General features: G+C 41.8%; 1 protein-coding gene across 3 annotated transcripts in view; it reads left to right on the forward strand.

Moving 5' to 3' along the window:
* The window catches only part of unc80 (unc-80 homolog (C. elegans)), a 68,025-nt gene that overhangs the window by 1,765 nt on the left and 45,044 nt on the right, over nucleotides 1-21,216 (forward strand). For all 3 annotated transcript variants that reach the window (XM_085347539.1, XM_085347537.1, XM_085347538.1), the window contains exons 4-15: nucleotides 253-593; nucleotides 1,007-1,130; nucleotides 2,665-2,729; nucleotides 2,986-3,131; nucleotides 12,876-13,149; nucleotides 13,253-13,387; nucleotides 13,470-13,686; nucleotides 14,670-14,810; nucleotides 17,382-17,650; nucleotides 17,910-18,245; nucleotides 18,345-18,476; nucleotides 19,455-19,602. In XM_085347539.1, the coding sequence (XP_085203665.1) occupies nucleotides 253-593; nucleotides 1,007-1,130; nucleotides 2,665-2,729; nucleotides 2,986-3,131; nucleotides 12,876-13,149; nucleotides 13,253-13,387; nucleotides 13,470-13,686; nucleotides 14,670-14,810; nucleotides 17,382-17,650; nucleotides 17,910-18,245; nucleotides 18,345-18,476; nucleotides 19,455-19,602 (2,328 nt within the window). The remainder of the gene's footprint in view (nucleotides 1-252; nucleotides 594-1,006; nucleotides 1,131-2,664; nucleotides 2,730-2,985; nucleotides 3,132-12,875; nucleotides 13,150-13,252; nucleotides 13,388-13,469; nucleotides 13,687-14,669; nucleotides 14,811-17,381; nucleotides 17,651-17,909; nucleotides 18,246-18,344; nucleotides 18,477-19,454; nucleotides 19,603-21,216) is intronic.

The raw sequence follows: 21,216 nt of genomic DNA on the forward strand, positions 1-21,216 counted from the left end.
CATCTGGTTAGATATCATATTTCTTAGATTATTAGGGTTGAGGACAATAACCTCAGTTTAAATTTAGAAGCAGGAAATTACAGGTCACCATCAAATATGACCAGTTTGTAGGCATGCAAGATTTTTTGGTAGTGGAAGCTTTCTGGTTTCTCTCTGGAGTCCACTTGCAGGTGACTTTTGGCAGGCCAGCCATGTTTAAGCAGATAAAAAAGTGTCTGTGTGTTTAGTATTTGTCTTTCGGTTACATCACAGGTCACCAGGACAAGTTGGGTGTGGCGGAGACCAAGCTGCTCCACACGCTGCACTGGATGCTGCTGGAGGCCCCACAGGAGTGCAACCATGAGCCCAGCCTGAGCCACGGCTGGTCCAGGGGCAGCAGCAGTAGCGCCTTCCTCCAGCCTGTGGGGAACCAGGGTTCCTCCCCGGGAGCTCCTAGCTCCTGCTCCAGCTCGGGCCTGGGCGGGTTAGGACAACAGCACAGCGGCTCCCTGCTGGAGGAGGATGAGCATACTCGCACCAAACTATTCCAAAAGAGCATGGCAACAGTAGAGCTGTTTGTGTTCCTGTTTGCACCGCTTGTTCATCGGATAAAGGTCTGTAACTGCGGATGCAAATGTGTACGGCCTTGAAATTGATTTTTGTAACAGAGAGCCAGGATGGCACAGGCATTGTGTTAATCTGTGGCGTTAGACTATTTATAATTTTGAGAATTTTGTGATTAATTTTAGCAACCCCTGTGTTGCTTAATTTAGTACTTGCAGTCAGCATCACCCTGTGCCTATTGATCTGTGTGTGCACACAGATGAAAGGGTCAGCTTATATTACTCCTGGGAGTGCACTGTTTCCCAGCTGTGCAGGGAATTACTGTCTTGTCTTGTTAGCATGTTGTAACGGAGGTTTAAGAATCTTAACAACACAAAACATTTAACCAAGACAGAATAATTGTTTCTGGTGTTTACAGGCTGTTTTGAGGAAAGAAATGTGTAAATATGTTGCCTTTTTCCAGGAGTCAGACTTGACCTTCAGACTGGCTAGTGGTCTGGTAATATGGCAGCCAATGTGGGAGCACCGCCTGCCTGACATCCCTGCTTTTACTGCCCTCATCAAACCTGTCAGAAACATTGTTACAGGTGAAGAAATTCCCACTTTTTAAAGAAATTCCTACTATCTTTGAGAAATCGCCGCTATCTTTAAGGGCTATATATATAATATATAGAGTATATAAAGTGGTTCTTAATCGTATTCCTAATATATAACCCATGCATCTGTGTCAGATATTCCTCCTTAACATCTTTCATGTTTAAGATGTTCAGCTGAACTAATTTTAACCTAAATCTGGGATACTTTTAGTTTACCGTGTCCCAATTATAGTTAGTTAACCATAAATAAGCTTATAATTTCAACCTTTTATCTACTGCCCTAAGCTAATACTCTATTTAACAGCAATTTAATATATAGAATTATGTTTGCTGGTGTTATATTTTTGTAGTTGGCTAATTTAAACAATTTTTTTCTAATTAAAGTTTTTTATTATTTTAAACAATTAAGAAAACCATAACATAATAACCCAAAACAACAAAAAACACACTCAGTGAAGAAAACAAATAAATACATAAATAAATTAAATAAATAAATAAACTGTTGCACACACAGTTAATTCTTAATTGAAGAAAGAAAGAAAGAAAAAGAATTAATTTAAACTATTTAAATGTTTGTTTGTTTTTTGCTATTTAAAACTGTTAATACACAAAGTTAGCTAACAGTTTTCTTCCGGCAACATAGCAGCTAAATCACTGGTGTTCATTTCATAGCTTTAGCTAGCTGCTGTAATACAGCTTTTTATCTGTTACATTAGGCTAACAGTGTTATTTGCACAGTCACCTAACAATTTCATCTCTTTAGTTATATATACTTTTATATTTCAACTGTTAATCTAAACAGTTAGCTAACAGCTTTGGCAATTTGGTCATTCGTACCTTTTTGCTATTTCAACTGCTAATACACCAAGTTAGCTAACAGTTTTGACTAGTTATCCAGCATTTCAATCACAATAAGATGGAGTCAATCTGCTGTCAGTTTGTGATTGACGGGGTTAAGCTTGGTAGTTACATGCATTTTGTTTGTGATTAACTGTGATAAATCTGTAAAAATTGCAAATCCTTTGCAATCTACATACAAAGAAATTCACACTAACAAATTCCATGAGGAACCTCACAGATTTACTGCTCTACTATCAAAGTAATGTAACAATGCCGCCCCAAAAAATCTTTACAAAAAACAAATAGAGTGTCACAGACGAGTTACGGTTATTGGCGCAGACTGACTTAGATTGATTATATTGTGTTTGCAATCCTTCTGCATTTATAAATTAGGCGGCAATAATTGCAATCGAACAGCAAAAACCTTCAATGCAATCACCAGCCAACCAGACCCTCCTATTTTTGGTGTGAAAGAACCACAATCCATAACGTTAGCTAACATATTTAGTCATAGGACACTCAGTTCTATAAATAGTGAAACGAATCATTCCAGGTGTCTGCTGCCTACTGCAGAAGAACCCTCTGGGGTACTTGTACCCCTGGTTGGGAATTAGTGTGTTAAGAGATAATCTATTTTTATTTGCTCAGAATTAACACATGTATACTGTTATGCCTGTCTAAACAGCAAAGAGGAACTCCCCAGTCAACAACCAGTGCAGCCCCTGTGGATCAGGCAACCCGGGTCCCACGGTGAGCTAACGTTTTCAGCCCATATCTTGTCAGATTCTGCTTCCCATGTTGATTGAATGTGCTCGGGCAAGAGTCTGAGGCTTCTTCCCCTCCCCTTTTCCAATGTTCCCCCTGGGGCTGGCTGTTAATATTCATTAGCACGGTGAGCCGGGGTCATGACAGAAACCACACTCCAACCTCAGAGCCTTTAATTATCAGGAACTGTCTGCCTGTCTGTCTTCCTGATATCCATCTCTATCTCTCTTCCTACCCACAGGGCTTCCAGGTGGTTTGCGAAGCCACCCAATCAGATTCCTCCTCCCCGTCAGTCGGGGAGCAGAGTTGTCGTCGTGGTAACTCAGTGGAGAAAGGTGGCCCTTCCCAACAGCAACCCCCACCGGTCAAAGGCCCTTCCAAGAAAAAGTGAGCATGTGTTATTCAGTTTCCCCTCAAGAAGCAGTGAAACGTGTTGAAGCATCAATTTTAACTTACCAAACAAATGGATAATTGTATTAATAGAGACCCACAGAGGAAATCACACAAGCATTATTTTTGATTTATAAACGATCAATATTGGAGGCGCTGCTTTCATAAAGCCTCTCGGAAATGACTAATTTTTCCACGCTTTAGCCAGTTGAGGGTTGAAGCAGTGCAGACATGACCTGCACTGACACGGAGCTGGTGCCATCGTCTTGTTGATGGCTAAACACCGAGCCCCGCAGCAGCGTCTGTCAAACCCACTGCACCACACGCCTCGCTCTGCTAGCTTGCGATGAGCTAGGGTACATGAATAGATCCACTTCCCCCCTGTGTAATATGTTGCTTCAAGCAGTACTGTCTCGTCCCTCACGCACACAACCACAGCTCTTTTCCTGTTGTGCATCAGCAAACCCATGTGACATTTTGCCCACATATCCAGGGTAATTACGCTGAAGTAATGTGCTACATGTCTAATGCTGGCATAGTCCCTGGCCTGGCTTGATTTGGTGTGCCCACTTCCAGGCCAAGGCTCAGTCTCTCTCAAGCTCTCTTTGGCAAAGGCAGGGCAAAAAATTTAAAAATAAAAAGTTTACAATTACACCAAATCTGACCAGCAAAGAAGTTCCTCACTGGCAGGTTTATTTCCATCCTAAGCCCTCCGCTGCTCATCTTAGCTCATTCTGACAACCAAGCATGTCACTCCGACGCTTTTTCGCAATCCTTCTGACAGCCGGCAGCTGACTGAAAATCAAAACAAGCCCGGAAACCAACCCCCTCGCCTCCTAAAAACACCCGAGCCAATTATATCCTCACACATCCTTGCACCACAGGGTTTGAGCAGTGGTTACATGGTAATGCAGGAGATGGAGGATCTATCCCTCCTCTTTCCCTGCTTAACAAAGACAAATTAATTGCTTTCTTCATGCGTGCAGTGGGATTTTCAGGCTGACTGCGGGATTGAGGAGGACAGTGAGCTGAATGTAAATCAGACATGCAGCAAGGGAGAGTTTTGACGCTCTCCTGATCAAAAATACCCCCCGCCTCCCCCACCTACCCCACCAGACTCCAGGTCTCTGAGGGACGGTTTACATTTACATCTGCCAGTCACCAGGCTGTTCGTGCACCTCTGCGCTGCACCGCACTGATAAAATAATTTCCGGCACCGGGTGCTGCGAGTAATGCAGCTTACTCAACCACCGCAATCCGCGCAGCACTGCTGATGCTGAGGCAGTTTCCATGGCAACCGCTGGCTGCTGCATCCTCTCCTACCGCATGGAGTCGGAGGACCGGGGTGGCTGTCGTCACGCGGTCTCTGTGGCAACCTGACACAATAGCAGTAGGGAGAGTGAGTGTGTATGTGTGAATGTGTCGGCTAGACGGTGAAACATGATACAGCCTGCCTTCGCCGCCCGCTCTCAAAGTGATTCATGTACATATCGACCAGCACTTCCTGCTCCATTTATTACAGCGGCTGGGATTAAATGGCCCGCTACGTCTGCCTCTCCTACAGTATCAATATGTTTCTTCACAGTTTGCGGTAACTCCTTTGCAGCTCGCCAACTGCTGACCTTCATTCCTGCTTATTTATAGTGGACTCACGTAGGCTGGAGCTCCCTCCCTCCCTCCCTCCCTCTCTGCTCCTCTTCCAATGATGCTGAAGGGGGGCTCTGTCCTTGTTTATCATCCTCCTTTGATGCATTGTTAATGAAGCAATGTGGCAGGAGTTGATCACAGTCTAATATAACACAAAAGGTTGTGATGTAGTGTAATTATATATGTAGTTACGGCTTTTGGCATTGCTATCATGATTTTCAGTTTAGCTACTTAGGGATAGTTTACTGTAAAGTGCCTTTTAATTCAGTTCAGTTTTATTCATATAGAGCCGGGGTCCCCAATCCCAGTCCACAAGGGCCGGTGTCCCTGCAGGTTTTAGATCTCACCCTGGGTCAACACACCTGAATCACATGATTAGTTCATTACCAGGCCTCTGGAGAACTTTAAGACATGTTGAGGAGGTCATTTAGCCATTTAAATCAGCTGTGATGGATCAGGGACACATCTAAAACCTGCAGGGACACCGGCCCTCGTGGACTGGGATTGGGGACCCCTGATATAGAGCAACAGTTGCCTCAATGCGCTTTTTATTGTAAGGTAAAAGCAGAGAAAACACCAACAGTCATATGACCCTATGAGCAAGCACTTTGGCGACAGTAGGAAGGAAAAACTCCCTTTTAACAGGAAGAAACCTCCAGCAGAACCAGGCTCAGGAGGGCGCGGCCATCTTCCGGTTGGGGGTGACGCGACATGCTGTGGAAGAGAGCCAGAGATGAATAATAACTAATACTTAAATGCTGAGATGTGTATGAGCACATATGTGAAAAGGTGACTTTAACTGCATGTGTCTGTTCATTCTACAGTCCGTGTTCTATTCCATATCTGCTACTTTTATCCACTTGTGTTGAGATTTCTCACCTGATGTCTTGCACACATTGCCTAGGAGTTGTCCCCCATATTGGATGTGATACAACCAAAATCAGTGGTGGTGGTTCTTGGAGGGGTTTTTTGCTCCTGCTGGGTGAAACTGCTGCAAAGAAGCTCCTGCACCATAATCCTCCTAGTGATTGCTTTGGTCGCTAGTAATGCGCCATGATTTCCTATAGTTTTTCTTATGTTGTCATCAGCCTGCAAGGCAGCTGGGCAGAGTGGACACCCAAGTTTGTGAATGCAGTGACTCGAGAAGGAGGCAATGTAGAATCTTGAAATTGATACCTTCAGGCACTAAAAATCAAGCTTAAATTTCAGCTACTTTCAGTGACCTTTATGTTTTTCTGAGAACAAGAAGATCCCATTGAGATTAAAAACCTCTTTTTCAAGGGAGACCTGGCCAAGATAGGCAGCAGCAAGTGTCCCACAGTTACAGAAATTACTCAATTAAACACAGGCAGCAACAACACACATGCAAAAATAAATGAAAAAATAAAATAAAATTCAAATAAAAATAAAAAAATCAGTTGAAATGACAATTAATCTAATTGAAACAGTTGTATGTTATGGACTTGGCCTTAAGGATTCGTAGTTTAGATTTAAAAGCACTTAATAAAATGAATTCAGTCATTTTCCATTCGTTCTGCAGTTTGTTCCAAGCCGAGGATGCTAAGTGGACAAAAGCTCTTTTACCAAATTCAGTTCAGGCAAATGGAACAGAAAGCAACAAGTAACCATGCAGACGAAGAGAATACTGACCAGCATGTTTCATTGTAAGCAGGGAACATATATAAGAAGGTAGCAACCCAAGTATTGCTTTATATATAAAACTATATAGATAAAAGTTCCTCCGACTTGCCAAAGCAGGCCATCCTACCTGAGAGTATAACTTACAGGGTGAGTCTGAAATTTGCGGTTAGTGATGAACCTCAGAGAAGCATGATACACAGTATCAACCATTCAAAGACATTGAGCAGAAGCATTCATATATACAATATCTCCATAATCCAGCACAGGCAAAAATGTCGCAGCAACAAGCCGCTTCTTTGTACTAAAAGAGAAACACAACTTATTTTGAAAATAAAATCTCAGTTTTAACTTCAGATTTTTCACATGATTCTCTACATGTGGTTTGAAGGTGAGCGAGTCATCAATTAAGATTCCCAGATATTTATGGGTGTGAACCAACTCTATTTTATTACCTTCAAGAGTGGTTACTGATGGGATTGTTTGGGCCCATTTTCTTGATTTAGAAAACAACATGAGCTTTGTTTTGTCTGCGTTGAGAACAAGTTTAAGCTGAAGTAATGTGATGTGAATGTGATAATTCAAGAAGGAAATCACATTTTTGTCAAATTAATGCCATAGGTGCATCTACTAAAAATCTCAATGACTTCAAATTCCAGTGACCTTGACCTCACGTTCAGAGGTCAGTTTTTCACATCGACTACTAGCTGAGGTGTAGTCCACCGGAAATAGAGAAGGTTCGCCTTCAGAGTAAAGCTTGATTTAGGCTTTTATGGGAAAATCTACATCACACAGTAACTGGAAACTCTGTTTGTTTCAACACTGTAACCTTCCAGCCATTCAAGTCATTATGGTATGTGTCAACCCAGCGTACATTTCTCAGGCGGTGCAGGTCAGCTTATGTAAAAGGTTGCAACATACGGTTAAAATTGGGTTCTGGTTATGGCGTAGGTTATGCTGTAGATCTGATGCAGAAGCATCATTTATGTGAAAATGTTGTGCCTCAGGACTGCAGCTAGCAACAGTCTACTGTGTCCAGTTTGTGTCCCACTGTTTACAGTTTCACTGCAGCTTTGAGAGCAGCTGCACAGTGTTTAGAGACCAGTTCATCATGAAAGTGATGAACTGGTCTTCAACTACAACCTCAGCAGTCTGCTACTGGTTGGTTTGTCAGCCAGTACAACTGGAACTTTATCATGCATTTCTCCAACATGCTGGTTCAGTTGTCCATGAAACAACATATCGATTGAGCTGAAAGTCCTGACAGATCATCTGATTTTATCCTTTTATGACTCCACTGACACCCTTCAAAGTATCGAATCAGCAAATCTCATGTAGGCTGCACAATTTAAGCTGCTACAGACTGCTTACTTTTTGCTGCTGCCTCTGCAAGCTGCTTTGCAACCCAACCCCACGCCTTGCTCCTCCTTTACATGCTTTTTCATCTTCTTCTTTTTTTTTTTTTTACCTCTATCAATGTCATATACCATATATTGTCACCAATGTTCCCTCTAAACCAGGGCTCTAGACTAACTTTTTGCCATGGGCGTACCGGTACGCCTAACTTTAAAAAGTTAGGCGTACCGGCACAAAAGTTAGGTGTACACAAATTTTATAATAATTTATATAATATAATGTGTTTTTCTGGATACACTGTGCTTTTTCAGCATTCAAAGATTGATGACACCGTGTCAGAGCACTGGCATGAATGAATGAATGAATTTCAGAAGGATCAGGCCTTAACTTAACAGAAAAGTTAGCAATAGTTCTTTTCCTATTACAGCTACATCCACGTCTGTCGTGCCTAGGCTGCTCACTAGGGCTGGGTATCATCACTGATTTCTATAATCCATTTGATTCCGGTTTTCAAAGTCCCGATTCAATTCAACTTAGCCTCAGACATTCAGAAATATTATAATTCTGATCATTTATCAGTACTGACTTCATCAGAATTGTGAACATCACAGCAGATGTATGGGCTCAAAATGTGGTTATAAATATTTTGTACTTGTAAAAAAGATTTGTATGTGTAAAAAAGATTTGTGTGTGCGTAAAAAAGATTTGTATGTGTAAAAAAGATTTGCGTGTACGTAAAAAAGATTTGTGTGTACGTAAAAAAGATTTGTGTGTGCGTAAAAAAGATTTGTGTGTGTGTAAAAAAGATTTGTGTGTGCGTAAAAAAGATTTGTATGTGTAAAAAGAATTTGTGTGTGCGTAAAAAAGATTTGTATGTGTAAAAAAGATTTGTGTGTGCGTAAAAAAGATTTGTATGTGTAAAAAAGATTTGTGTGTGGACTTAGAAAAAAAAACCCTGCAAGTTACAAGTACTGATTTTTGACCCTATTTTTCTTCCCTTCATCTGATTGGTGAATGTCATGTCAATCACAAATGTAACAATCCAATCAGAGAACAGATGGGTTTGGCTGTCGGAGGGGCGCTGTTTTGAACTGCAGGTCCTTGAAGGGTGATACCGTTTGAAGCTGGAGGATCGCTATATAAATATCCGATAGCAGCTAGGTCCCCTAACTTTCAGTAGCTGTTGAAAGGATAAAGTTGTGGTATATCAGTGGTTAGAAATAACATTATTACTTTAGGATTAGTTTAACACAAAGTCAGGGCTGACCCAGGACCATTGCTGTGAGTCACAGTGCGCAGCATAAAAGTCCTTTCACATCAGATGCAGGATACGCTGCTAATGCTAACTGCTAACTAAAAGCAAAGGATCCAGAATTTGTTACGCTGGCTGCTGAGCTCTGTGGGTTTTTGCAGCAGCTCTACCTGTACTAGATGCACCTTCTCCTTGTCTTTTCTATCTCTGACTTTATGTCCTCTACAAGAGTTTTTTTTTTTTTTTGCTAGTTCTTCAAGTGTTCAATAAAAACATGTATGCTAATTCATAACGAAGAAAGCTTTGTAATGAAGACTGTCATTTCCAAAACACTGCCCGCCCCCACCCCGCGGTCCGCAGCGCTGTTGAAAAGGCTGTGGAAGTCCCTGTATTAAACACGTAGACCTGTGACATAAAAATCACCAAACTCGGACGACCACAGACTGTTTTCCTTCGTGGTGATGAAGGAAAACGCTGGGTTGGCATGTAAAAGGGCATTTATTCCCTTCAAAGACCTGCAGTTCAAAAAAAGCGCCCCTCGACAGCCAAACCCATCTGTTCTCTGATTGGATTGTTACATTTGTGATTGACATGACATTCACCAATCAGATGAAGGGAAGAAAAATAGGGTCAAAAATCCGTACTTGTAACTTGCAGGGTTTTTTTTCTAAGTCCACACACAAATCTTTTTTACGCACACACAAATCTTTTTTACACAAACAAATCTTTTTTACACATACAAATCTTTTTTACGCACACACAAATTCTTTTTACACATACAAATCTTTTTTACGCACACACAAATCTTTTTTACACATACAAATCTTTTTTACGCACACACAAATTCTTTTTACACATACAAATCTTTTTTATGCACACACAAATCTTTTTTACAAGTACAAAATATTTATGACCACATTTTGAGCCCATACCAGATGCCTTTGTGTGAAAGTAACTGAGAATAAAACACAGAAAAACATGAAGGAGATTTTCCTGGTCTGGCTTTTTATAGCAGATAACCTTAAAAATATTCTATAATGTTCTGCATATAAAGTTTACATTTCTTCAGTATTGAATAACAGAAAAAACAGGCTTTCTTGTCCGAGGTCATTTAAGTGAAAAAAAGAAAAAGACAGCAGCCACAGCGCTGTAAACAACGGTAGACTGGTGGGTAATAAGCGAATGAATAATACAGAAAACAGAGATTGGAGACGGGAAACTGTTCTTGAAGTACAGAGATAGAGAGAGAGCTAGCTGTGCATGGAGTGTGATTTTAATAGTCGTGGAAGCAAAACAGCAAAATTCATGACGACATTGGTCAAATGTGAAGCGCAGTTTGCTGCTGGCTCGGTGAATTTTGGTTGGAGAGAGACAAAACCTGCAGCTCAGAATCAGCGCAAAAAGACGTAAACACAGCGCGGACCGGACGCATCAGAACCGCTAAGCTCCGACAGCGTGTCCGTCTACGGGCCGTCGGGTGAGAAAGCCGAGAAAGACAAAGCTGATTCTGATGCGTCGGTCCGTTCTGTGTTTACGTCTTTGTGTGGAATCCGTGTACCTGCTCTCATTTGCTGTTTGGTTGTTGTTGAAATGGTTTTGTGAGCTTTAATCTGAGAATCTGGCGTTTCTGGCAAAACACAGTTATATTTAAAAGTCGATTCAGGATATAATGAATTGATATCGCTTTATTCAAGCTACTCACCTCCCACTTCCACCTGCACTTTCAACTGGACCACGGCCAATCAGAGAGGTCCCACCCCTGACTATCTCTGATTGGTTTAGTCCACGATAGGGGCAAAATGTGTGTCTGTTGTTGACCACAGGGAAGGTTGCAGATTTTTTTTTTTTTCTTTTTGCTACCCGAACAGTTGGTCGCACAGGTGCAACCAAATATTTTTTTTAGTCGCACCACTGAAAAATTTGGTCGCATTTGCGACCAAATTGGTCGCACTCTAGAGCCCTGCTCTAAACTGCGGGCGTGCGCAATTGCGCACTGCTAGCACGGTCTCTGCGCACAGGAAAAAAATCTAACCTGAATTGAAATTAAAATCAATACTTCAACAATTCTGTTTTGCAGTGTTAGTCAGTAAGTGACTGGCTGCTCCAGTATGGGATTAGAACGATGCCACCGTATCCCATAGTCCAGCCAATGATGCGATTCACATTCGTATATACGCAGCTAATCAACGTCGTTGACAGGCTACGACAGCGTCCTTATGTGCCGACACCGGTGTTTTAGCTAGCGAAGCAGCGTGGCTGATGTGGAGTGAAGCCACGTTAATGACAACGTGTACAACCATTGGAGATGTGAGCAGGACTGACGGAAGAATTGACGGGAAAAGTGTTGACTTTATACCAGTTTTTAAATTGTGTTGATAGGCCACGTAAAACCAGAGTTATGATAAAAAAATATATATATATATTTACCAAACATATATGTAATGTTTGGTAAAAATGGCGTTTTATAAGGAGAACGCTCGAAAGCGCTCTCCGTATGTGAGCAAAAACAAAATCAAAAAATTTCCCAGCCTTTCCTGTTGGTGGAAAAATGTACCATGTTGACCAATCAAAAAATGAAAAGGCAACGTGGCATTTAGTTGTTTAGAAAGGGGGAAGTTTTAGGAGTGACGGCGGTGTTTTGAGATGTGAGAGATTTGCGACGTTTAGCGCAAATCTTGTGTCGTTAGTGTGTAGTGTAGTCAATAGTTTTGTTGTGTGTGTCAGAACAATGAGGCGACTACTGAATGTTACAGGTGATACAGGAGTGATACATCTCCTGTTGTCAGGCCTGCAGGTATCAGGCTGTTGTTCTTCTTTATCTCATAGTGGACAGAAATAATTTTTTGGAGTGGCACAAACAATTTGTGTGGCATCAAATTTGATGCAGAACAGCTGATTGTTCTGTAAATAGTTTGAAATGTTTATTTAAAAAACCGCCTTGGCTGCATTTTTAAGTAAACAGCTGCAAAAAACTTTGTTGTTTGCATAACTCGATTCGATGCTGGCGTGACCAAAGTACACACATCTAATGTTGCTCATTGTGGTCCAAGTGGCCGCTCAGGGAGTTTGTGTGTCACTCAGACACATGAAAAATTAGAGGGAATGTTGATTGTCACTGGCATATGCTCTCTATGTGGGTCTTGTTGCTACTATCCTCACCTCTGGCTTTTTGGACACAGAGATCCCAAAACAGAGGAATACTGTCAGACATAAACGGCTGCAGATAGAAACAGAACAGCTTGCTACCCAGTTACACCCGGTAACTTTTGTTTAAGGAGCTAAACTTTTTCTTAAAACTAACTGTGGTCTAAAAGCCATCAGCTATTAGGTAAATTAGACCACAGATATAGCAGAAGCTGTTCTTACTTTATAAAAATTGAGCAATCAGGTTACATGTCACCTGTTACATCTCTCTAGCTATGTCAGAGTTGCAGGTTTCACAGAGCAGAGCAGTTACAGCGGATGTAATAAAGGCAACTCTTTCTTAGTCCCACAAAATCTATCTGACAATGTAGCACCCATCCAGTTATGCGGAAGTGTGGATATGTTGTGCCCGAATGTTAAAATGCTCTGAAACAAACGGCGAATACAGGCTTAACTCTTTGATGCACACATATCTTCATTTAGCTTCTAGCTTTCACAATCACAGTTGGTTGTGCCCTCTTGCTTGTTGAACTCCCCGCAAGGGCCCGATTTATTCTGCATACCTTCACGTACTAGGTGAACTCCTTTCATAGATTGATTTAATCTGTGCGTGATTAATTTCTGTACTGTCTTTTAAAATTAAACTTCACCATCTTAAAGGTTGAACCTGTGAAACTTCCTTTATTTCCTCTCTCTTCTTTCAGAACATCAGCTCCTGCCGGCCTGCCAGCATCGTTGGCCCAGCGGGCACGTTACGCCACTTATTTTGATGTGGCTGTGCTGCGCTGTCTGCTGCAGCCGCACTGGACGGAGGAGGGCGTGCACTGGGCCTTGATGTACTACCTGCAGCGCCTCAGGCAGATCCTGGAGGAGAGGCCTGAACGTCCCCCAGAGCCCTTGGTTGCACCTCTGCCACGGCCACGCAGCAGCTCCATGGTGGCTGCGACACCCTCACTGGTCAACACCCACAAGACTCAGGTCACTCATCGAAACAGCTTTAATAGTCGCCTCTAAGCCATCTTTAGGATGTCCGTGTTGCTCCTGCTGGTTCGTGACCTTTGCCTTCTCTTATTTTTCGCAGGATATGAGCTTAAAATGCAATGAAGAGGGGAAATCTCTGAGCACAGAGACCTTTGCAAGGGTTTCCCTGACTAACCTTCGTCGGCAGGCTGTCCCTGACTTGTCTTCCGACCTGGGCATGAACATCTTCAAGAAGGTCAGAGACTGGCCTTTATGTTTTAAGCTAAAACAATAAATACAGATTCATGTGATTGAGAGGACCTGTTGTTCCACTTCAGTTTAAGAACCGCCGCGAGGACCGCGAGAGAAAGGGCTCCATCCCCTTCCATCACACGGGGAAGAAGCGCCAGCGTCGGATGGGGGTTCCCTTCCTGCTGCACGATGACCACCTGGACGTCTCTCCCACCCGCAGCACCTTCTCCTTCGGAAGCTTCTCTGGCCTGGGTGACGACAGGCGGGCCCTGGAACGTGGAGGCTGGCAGGCCACCATCATGGGTAATGAGATTGGATGCCACCAGTTTGAAGTCTTGCTTCCACTCCACCGAGCTTTCATGAGTCAGAGGATTTAGTCTGGATCTGGCTGTCAGCTGGTGAATTAGGTCACTTCATTGACACTGGTATTCCTTATGAGCTCTCACTGAATAGTGGAGATTAACATTCGCTCAAGGCACAAAAGCAGTTATTATTTTTATTATTTTCAAGAGTTAGTGACTTTTTAAAGGCTTATTTCCATTAAGAAAAAAAACCTACTGTCCTCTTTTACCATGCTGTTATGAACCCACTTAACCTGAGCTGCTGCTAGAAAGATTCAAGTCTGTGTCATAGTGTATAAGTATGAGATACTTCTTACAACATGTCATAATTTGAAACCCATGACTGCTGGAGGGTCAAATTGTTGCTCCTATAGTTTGCTAATTAGAGCAGAAACTCTTAAAAAATAAAAGAAATTATGAAAATGCCCGTAGCTGGCCATTGATAATTATTTTAGCACTTTATGTCTCAAATATTTATACATTGAAATACACTCATTGGACACTGTTTACCTTGCAAAAGAGGTTGCTTTAAGTTTTCATGGTACAGACTAAACAAGGTGCTGGAAATATTCATTAGAGACTTTAAGTCCACATTGACATGATAGCATCACACAATTGCTGCTGATTTCTAGGCTGGACATGCCAGAGGGGCTCTACTGGATCAAGATCTAGTGACTGTGGAGGATGGATGGAAACCATGGACATCAGATACAGCTGGGTAAAAAAAAAAAGTTTAACTTTCAGCTCAACAAACACCAAAGCCGCAGAGACAGACTCTCTGGGGTAGGCAGGACGTAAATGCACTCTGTCTCTGTGGGCTTTGATGTTTGCTGAGCTTAAAGTTAAGCTTTTCTTTTCAGCTCCATCTGATGTCCACGTTTAGTTGTGTTATTTGGTTGTGTGCTTTCGACCTAAAACGTGTCCATTTGTTGCATCTCTTTCCAGGCAAATTCACACGGCGGGGCAGCACAGACACAGCTGCAGATGCAGACAGCCTGAGTGCCAAACACTCTCATTCCCACCACTCGCTGCTCAGAGACATGCCCGACCACTCTAACAGCCACAGTGACAACACCGTCAAGGAGGGTAAGAAGATGGTTTAAATATGGGCCTGAGCAGGTATTTAAAGCAAGCCCAAAAGTTAAATTTCTAGATGTTAAAAAACCTGAAGGAGTCTTAAAGGGGACCTATTATGACTTTCCTGGTTTCCTGTCATATATACACCGGAAATGAAGGCCACAGTTTCCAAAAAAAAAAAAAAAAGAGCTAAAAGCTGCTCTAAATCCTTGTTTTTAGACAGTTTTTTAATACTCTTGGATCTGCATGACATCATTGAGAGAGAATATGCGTAATATGGTCATCTCAGAGCAGCCAATCAGAAGAAAGTTGGCTTAAAAGAGGAGGGACTGCACCAAAGCCCAGCCTGAGGTGAAGACGGATTATTTTGAAGCATGAATCATGCAAAGCTGCTCTGTTAGAGTCTCAAATATGGTGCTAGGAATGAGCAAAATGAGTAGACCAGTGTATTGATTTGTCTTTCCTAGGCTTAACAAATCAACAGAACATAGATGATGTCACTCACACAGTTTAAACTCTCTCTTTTGTTGGTAGATGGTTAAAAAACAATAAAAGATAGATCACAGATGTTTTAAATGAGACAAATTAAAGCCGGCATACGTCAAATCAAAATGAGTTCTTAGAGATGCTGGCAGAGTGCAAGAGGAACCACAAACATCCACGTTATTTGAAAGTAAAGCGAAATAAACAAATTATCCACTGCTGATCACATTAGTGTCCATCAGCTACAATAAAGGGAGGACAGATGCTGCCGGCTCCCTTTGAGGCTCGCTGAGCAAAGCAGAAATAGGGCAGGATTATATAACAGCAATATTGTTGTGACAATGCTAATTTACACACAAACTACACACAAAATAAGAGCACCGGCTTTTAAACTGATTCACACTCTGCCACACGCTTTCTGTTTGGGTTTAGCGAGAAAGGAGCTGAATTTGACATGAGGTGCTGCCGGGATGAAAAGTACCAAAGTATCAGGCTCATTTTGTGAGGAAGCTGTCAAAAGGGTCAAATTTGCAGAAAGGACACTTTTGTATTCAGTACATATCACATGCAGGACTGTAGAGATTCAACCGTAAATATGAGAAGAATAAATAAGTGACTGAACTCAAATACGAGAATGAAATGGTTTCTTTTCGTTGACACATGGGCTTCAACATTAACCATTGTTCCATTGTTGCTTTTGAATCGCTTGCCAGATGGCAGCAGGGAGAACAAGCTGTGTCTGGGATGGTTATTGTCTTTAAGTGTCCTCGGAGCGCTGAGGAGACACCTCACCTAATCAGTATAATTGACCCGGTGGGTGTAATCACCCACCCGAGCCTCCCAGTTTTCAACTGTTCACATCCGATCCCAGTTAATGATCTTCACAGTTTGGATGCTTTCTATTGCTTCTGTGTAAAAGGTTCCAAGACCTTGCCAGAGTGCTGTGACATCAGACACAATAACACTTAAATTAATCATTAAAGTCTCAAACTGAGCGTGCCAGGGTTTTTTTTTTTTGTGTGTGTGTTGATCTCTTACAATTTGAATGCAGCAAGTGAAATGGTGCCAAGTGAAAAAAAGAAAAAAAAAACAGGTTTCACACACATTTCTTCTCAAGTACATCTCTGTACAACCTTCTGGCTGTTGTGCCTTATGTGAAGCTATTAAAGCTAAACCCAAAAGAATAACTTTATGAGCAAAATGCAAAGGTATGTGGAAAACTAAGTACATCCATTATCCTTTTGCTGCTCTGGAACATTCAGGTTTGTGATCACAGAATGCAGCAATGCAAACTTTATAGGAGCAGACGTTCGAGCAAATACCCAAGAGCGACATCAGTTAACATGTTAAATCTTAACATTTATGACAGTACAGTTCCAAAAAGACTGATAAGTGTGGCTTGTTTGGAGAGGTTTCCAGGAGAAAGCCTCTTCTCTGTTAAAAAACATACAAACAAACAAAAAACACGGCAGCACAGTTTAGGTTTGCAAAGTTGCATCTGAACCAACCACAAGACTTCTGTAACAATGTGGTTTGGACAGACGAGACCAAAGTGGAGTTGTTTATTTGTAGTATGAAGCACCACAGTTGGAGAAAATGGAACTCAACACATCAAGACAACCACCTCATACAAACTGGCAGCACAGTGGTGGTGGGGTCATGATTTGGGCTTGTTTTATGGACCTGGTCAGCTTCCAGTCAATGAGTCTTCATGGTCTACCAAATTATCTGTCTGACTGCTGTTATTGGTTCCAACTGGGTCATGCAACAGGAGAATGATCTCAAACAAAGCAGCGATGACTGAAAAAGAAAACAACCAAAGTTCTGCAATGACCCAGTCAAAGTCCAGACCTTTGTACCTGGAACATAACATAGTTAGATAAACATCGAACTAATAATACAAGAAAGGTCTCTATCTACCCATCTGTACATCACTGGAAAAACCACAGCCATTCATCAGATCCACAAAACAGTTGAGCTAAAGCACTATGGAGCTACCTAAGTGGAACAAGAGGGCGATCTCGAGGATCTGTGAGTTAGAAAAACTATTAACCAGGACCGTGTACTCAATAAAAAATGATTTTCTGTTGTCTAAAGTTCGATCTCAGATCTCCACCATCACCATGGCGGCGTTCAACACAACAGTTGCGTCCTTTAACGTGGGCTACGCCGACTTCTTCACTGAGCACATGAAGAAACTCTGCAACCCCGTGGCTGTACCTGAAATCCCAGTGGAGCCGCTGGCATGCGCCAACCTGCCGCGCAGCCTCACTGACTCCTGTATCAACTACTCCTGTCTGGAGGAAGGCGAGAACATCGAGGGCACCAATAACTTTGTGCTGAAAAACGGCATGTTGGATCTCACAGTGAGTGATTTAATTGGACCCTGGGGGCAAATACAGCTATTAGAAGTTATGGCCCTATTTGGCTGCTCTAATAAGCAATTATGTCACCAGTGGGACTCCAAGCAGACTCAATTCTGATGCTTTCCTTTTTAAGTCATAACATCACAGACACTTTACAGTTTCCTTAATTATTTCTCTTATGTTATTGGGACCTTCTTGGTCAAACTAAATAATTCTCTGATTTTGTCACCCTTTCTTTGCCTTCCTTCTTCCAATTTAGGCTATCCTGAGAGCTCTTTACTCCATTCTCAGCCACGATATCAGTTCCAGGATCTGCGACGTGGCTCTCAACATCATCGACTGCCTGCTGCAGCTGGGCGTGGTGCCCGGGATGGGCAAGTTGTCCAAGCCAGATAACAAGGAGAACCAAGAGGCTCGTGTCAAAGATGCGGCAGCTCAGGGCCTCGGAGGAGTCGCCCAGGGAGGCGGGCCGATTGCAGGGGCTGGAGGAGGTGGAGGAGGGGGTGGTGGAGGAGGAGGGGGAGGGGGAAGTGGTGGAGGGAGCGGGCAGGGGAGCAAGGACGATGTGAAAAATAATAAGGATGACGATAAAAAGGTGTGTTTGAACAGGTTTGTTTAGAGTGAGATTGTAAAGGTGTAGGATGCCTGAATGTCTCAACTTGTGTGTTTTCTTGCTTCTCTTCACTGGGAACAGGAAGAAGCTGGTGGCCTCAGCCCCCACCGCCTGGCTTTGACAATGCTCATAAAGATAGTCAAGTCTCTGGGCTGTGCTTACGGCTGTGGTGAGGGCCATCGAGGACTATCAGGAGATCGCCTGAGGATGCAGGTTACTCTCTATTCTCTAATTCTTTGAATGTGTGCAAATAAACACAGTTTCAGATGGTGACATCGATTCATTACCTATTAATTATTTACTGAATTGCTCCTTCGGTGTAATAAAAGTTTAATAAAAATGAAACTCATTGGCTGGAGCACTGGGCTGAGTTTCTAACTTCAGTGAGAGACAGCCGCAATTTCTTTTTAATTCTAATCAATTGGTTTTTTCATTAAAAACAAACATAGCATTAGTTCAGGCAGGCCACAAAACCCTAGCTGCAAATACTGGCTCTTCAACTAATCTCACTGCCAGTGCACATCTACAGATGACTCAGCTGATAGTGATCTAAAAATCAATTCAGAGAGGGTGGTATTTTAACTTGGTTTAGGATCTGCAAGCCACTTTGGAACCCACCTCCACTCATACAGTGGAGACAAAAAGTGCTGTTTAAAAGTATTTTTGTTTGTTTTTTGTTTGTTTGTTTGCATATTTGTCACATTTACATTTACACAAAAACTGAACTTTGTGGAAGGTTTGAGTCCCGCATATCTGGGATCAAACTAACAATGATCCAAAACACACCACCTCTGAATGGTTAGAAACAACCAAAAAAACAAAAACAAAATGAAAGTGTTGGAGAGACATAGTGAAAGTCTGGACTTTAATTTGAATGAGATGCTTTGGCATGAGCTTAAACAGGCTGTTCAGTTAGTTTTTCACACAGGGCCAGGCAGGTTTAAAGAACTTTTCCTTTAAATGAACTAAATCACAATTTAAAAATTGCATTTTGTACTTACTCGGAAGGGGGGGAGATACATTTTCTCAGAACTGCATAAACTACTGAAGATGGAAATAAAAATTTCAATGGTAAATTAAATTTAAAGGAAAGCCACTTTATTGCTAGCTGACTTATTTAAAAAAAAAAAAAAAAGTCCAGCAGCCAGAAACTTTGCTCTTGAAGTTAATTTTTAAAAATCTTTCTTTCAGGCCCAGAACTGCCTCACCAACCTGTATAAGCTGGACAAGCTTCAGTTTCGCCTGACTATGCGCGAGTACGTCAACAGAGACTCCCTCAATAACATAGTCGACTTCCTGCATGCACTGCTGGGCTTCTGCATGGAGCCCATCACTGACAGTAAGTGCTGCGGTGTGTGTTTGTGTGTGTGCGCGAGAGGGATGCAGATACGAGACAGTCACAAAGAAAAATATCATAAATGCTGGTAATAAATGCAGAAACAGGATGAACAACACTGGCTTTGATTGCGTATATTGGATTGTTGCTGAAAAATCGTGTGGTAGGGGTAAAAATATTGTTAATTAATTTGAGCATTATTTTTTTTAAATTAATCGATTAATCGTTAAGTCCACAAAATGTAGGGAAATACAAATGTTGACAAGTTTACAGCTACATCAATGCTTTGAATTAAATACAAGTCTGAATGGTAACATGCTCACAATAACAGAAAAATATATCATTTGCACGAAGTTTGTTAGCATGTTCACCGCTGAGTTCATTGTCCGCATGCTAATTTGCTAGCAACTAATCAACATTTCCATCAGCTATGTGCTAATTAACAATATTTCTTGCATGCTAGCAGGAAGATACTGAACATGCTAACATTACCCTTCTAAACATCAGCATGCTAGCAGCTTATGTGTGAGCATGTTAGCATCCTGGGTGGTGATTACTACCAAATTAAACCAAAGTATTGGATAAATTAAGAATTTTAACTGAACATAAGCTTAAAGTTATCGAAATAGAGTGCTGCAGGAATGAGTCTTACCACCACACAATGAGTTAGCATTTTACACTTATGGTTTCGTCATCTGCCTGAAAGATACCTGTTTATGGTTAACATAGAAGCTTTACATAAGTAGTAATGGTCTGGTCTTTAGCAGTTCTTCTAATTAGGTAAATACAATCTGAGATGAACACAAGACAAATTACAGTATGTCATTATTTTTGGAAAACTAAAAACACCCCAACATTCAGTAGCTTGTTAAAATAAATTGTAGAATAAACACACAATAATGTAAAGTAATTGTTTTAAGGATGACCCCACCAGTCTTTCTTATCACTATGGAGGAATTTTGGTCGACTCTTCTTTTCAACGTAGCTTCAGTTAATTGAGGTTTGCAGGCATTTATTTGTGCACACCTCACTTCAGGTCCCACCACATGTCATGTTGTAGAGTTGCTGCTGTGCTTGGGATCATTGTCCTATTGCATGACCTAGTTTAATCCAGACTTTCAGACAGATGGCCCCACATTTTACTCTAGAATACTTTGGTATACAGAGGAGTTCATGGACAATTCAATAAGTGCAATGTGTCCAGGTCCCGTGGCTGTAAAACAAGCCCAAACATCACCCCTCCATTAATGTGCTACAGTATAAGGTGTTTGTGCTGATATGCTGTGTTTGGTTTTGTGCATTATGGTTAAACATCTCCACTTTGGTCTCATCTGTCCCAAGGACATTTTTTCAGAAGTGTTGTGGTTTTTTCCAGTGCAACTCTGCAAACCTAAACTGTGCTGCCATGTTCTTTTTAGGGAGAAGAAGGCAGCCCTTACAAACAAGCCATACTTATTCAGTCTTTTTATAATTGTACTGTCATGAACTTTGACATTTAACATGCTAACTGAGGCCTGTAGAATCTGAGTTGTAGCTCTTCAGTTTTTGCTTGGACAACCTTTCATGGGAAGATTGGGGCATTGTGTTAAAACACACCTGGATGCTCCAGAGCAGCAA

The sequence above is a fragment of the Diplotaxodon limnothrissa genome, linkage group LG23 (genome assembly GCF_057381915.1).
Source record: "Diplotaxodon limnothrissa isolate DT_005_m linkage group LG23, D_limnothrissa_male_GT1.1, whole genome shotgun sequence".
NCBI lineage: Eukaryota > Metazoa > Chordata > Actinopteri > Cichliformes > Cichlidae > Diplotaxodon > Diplotaxodon limnothrissa.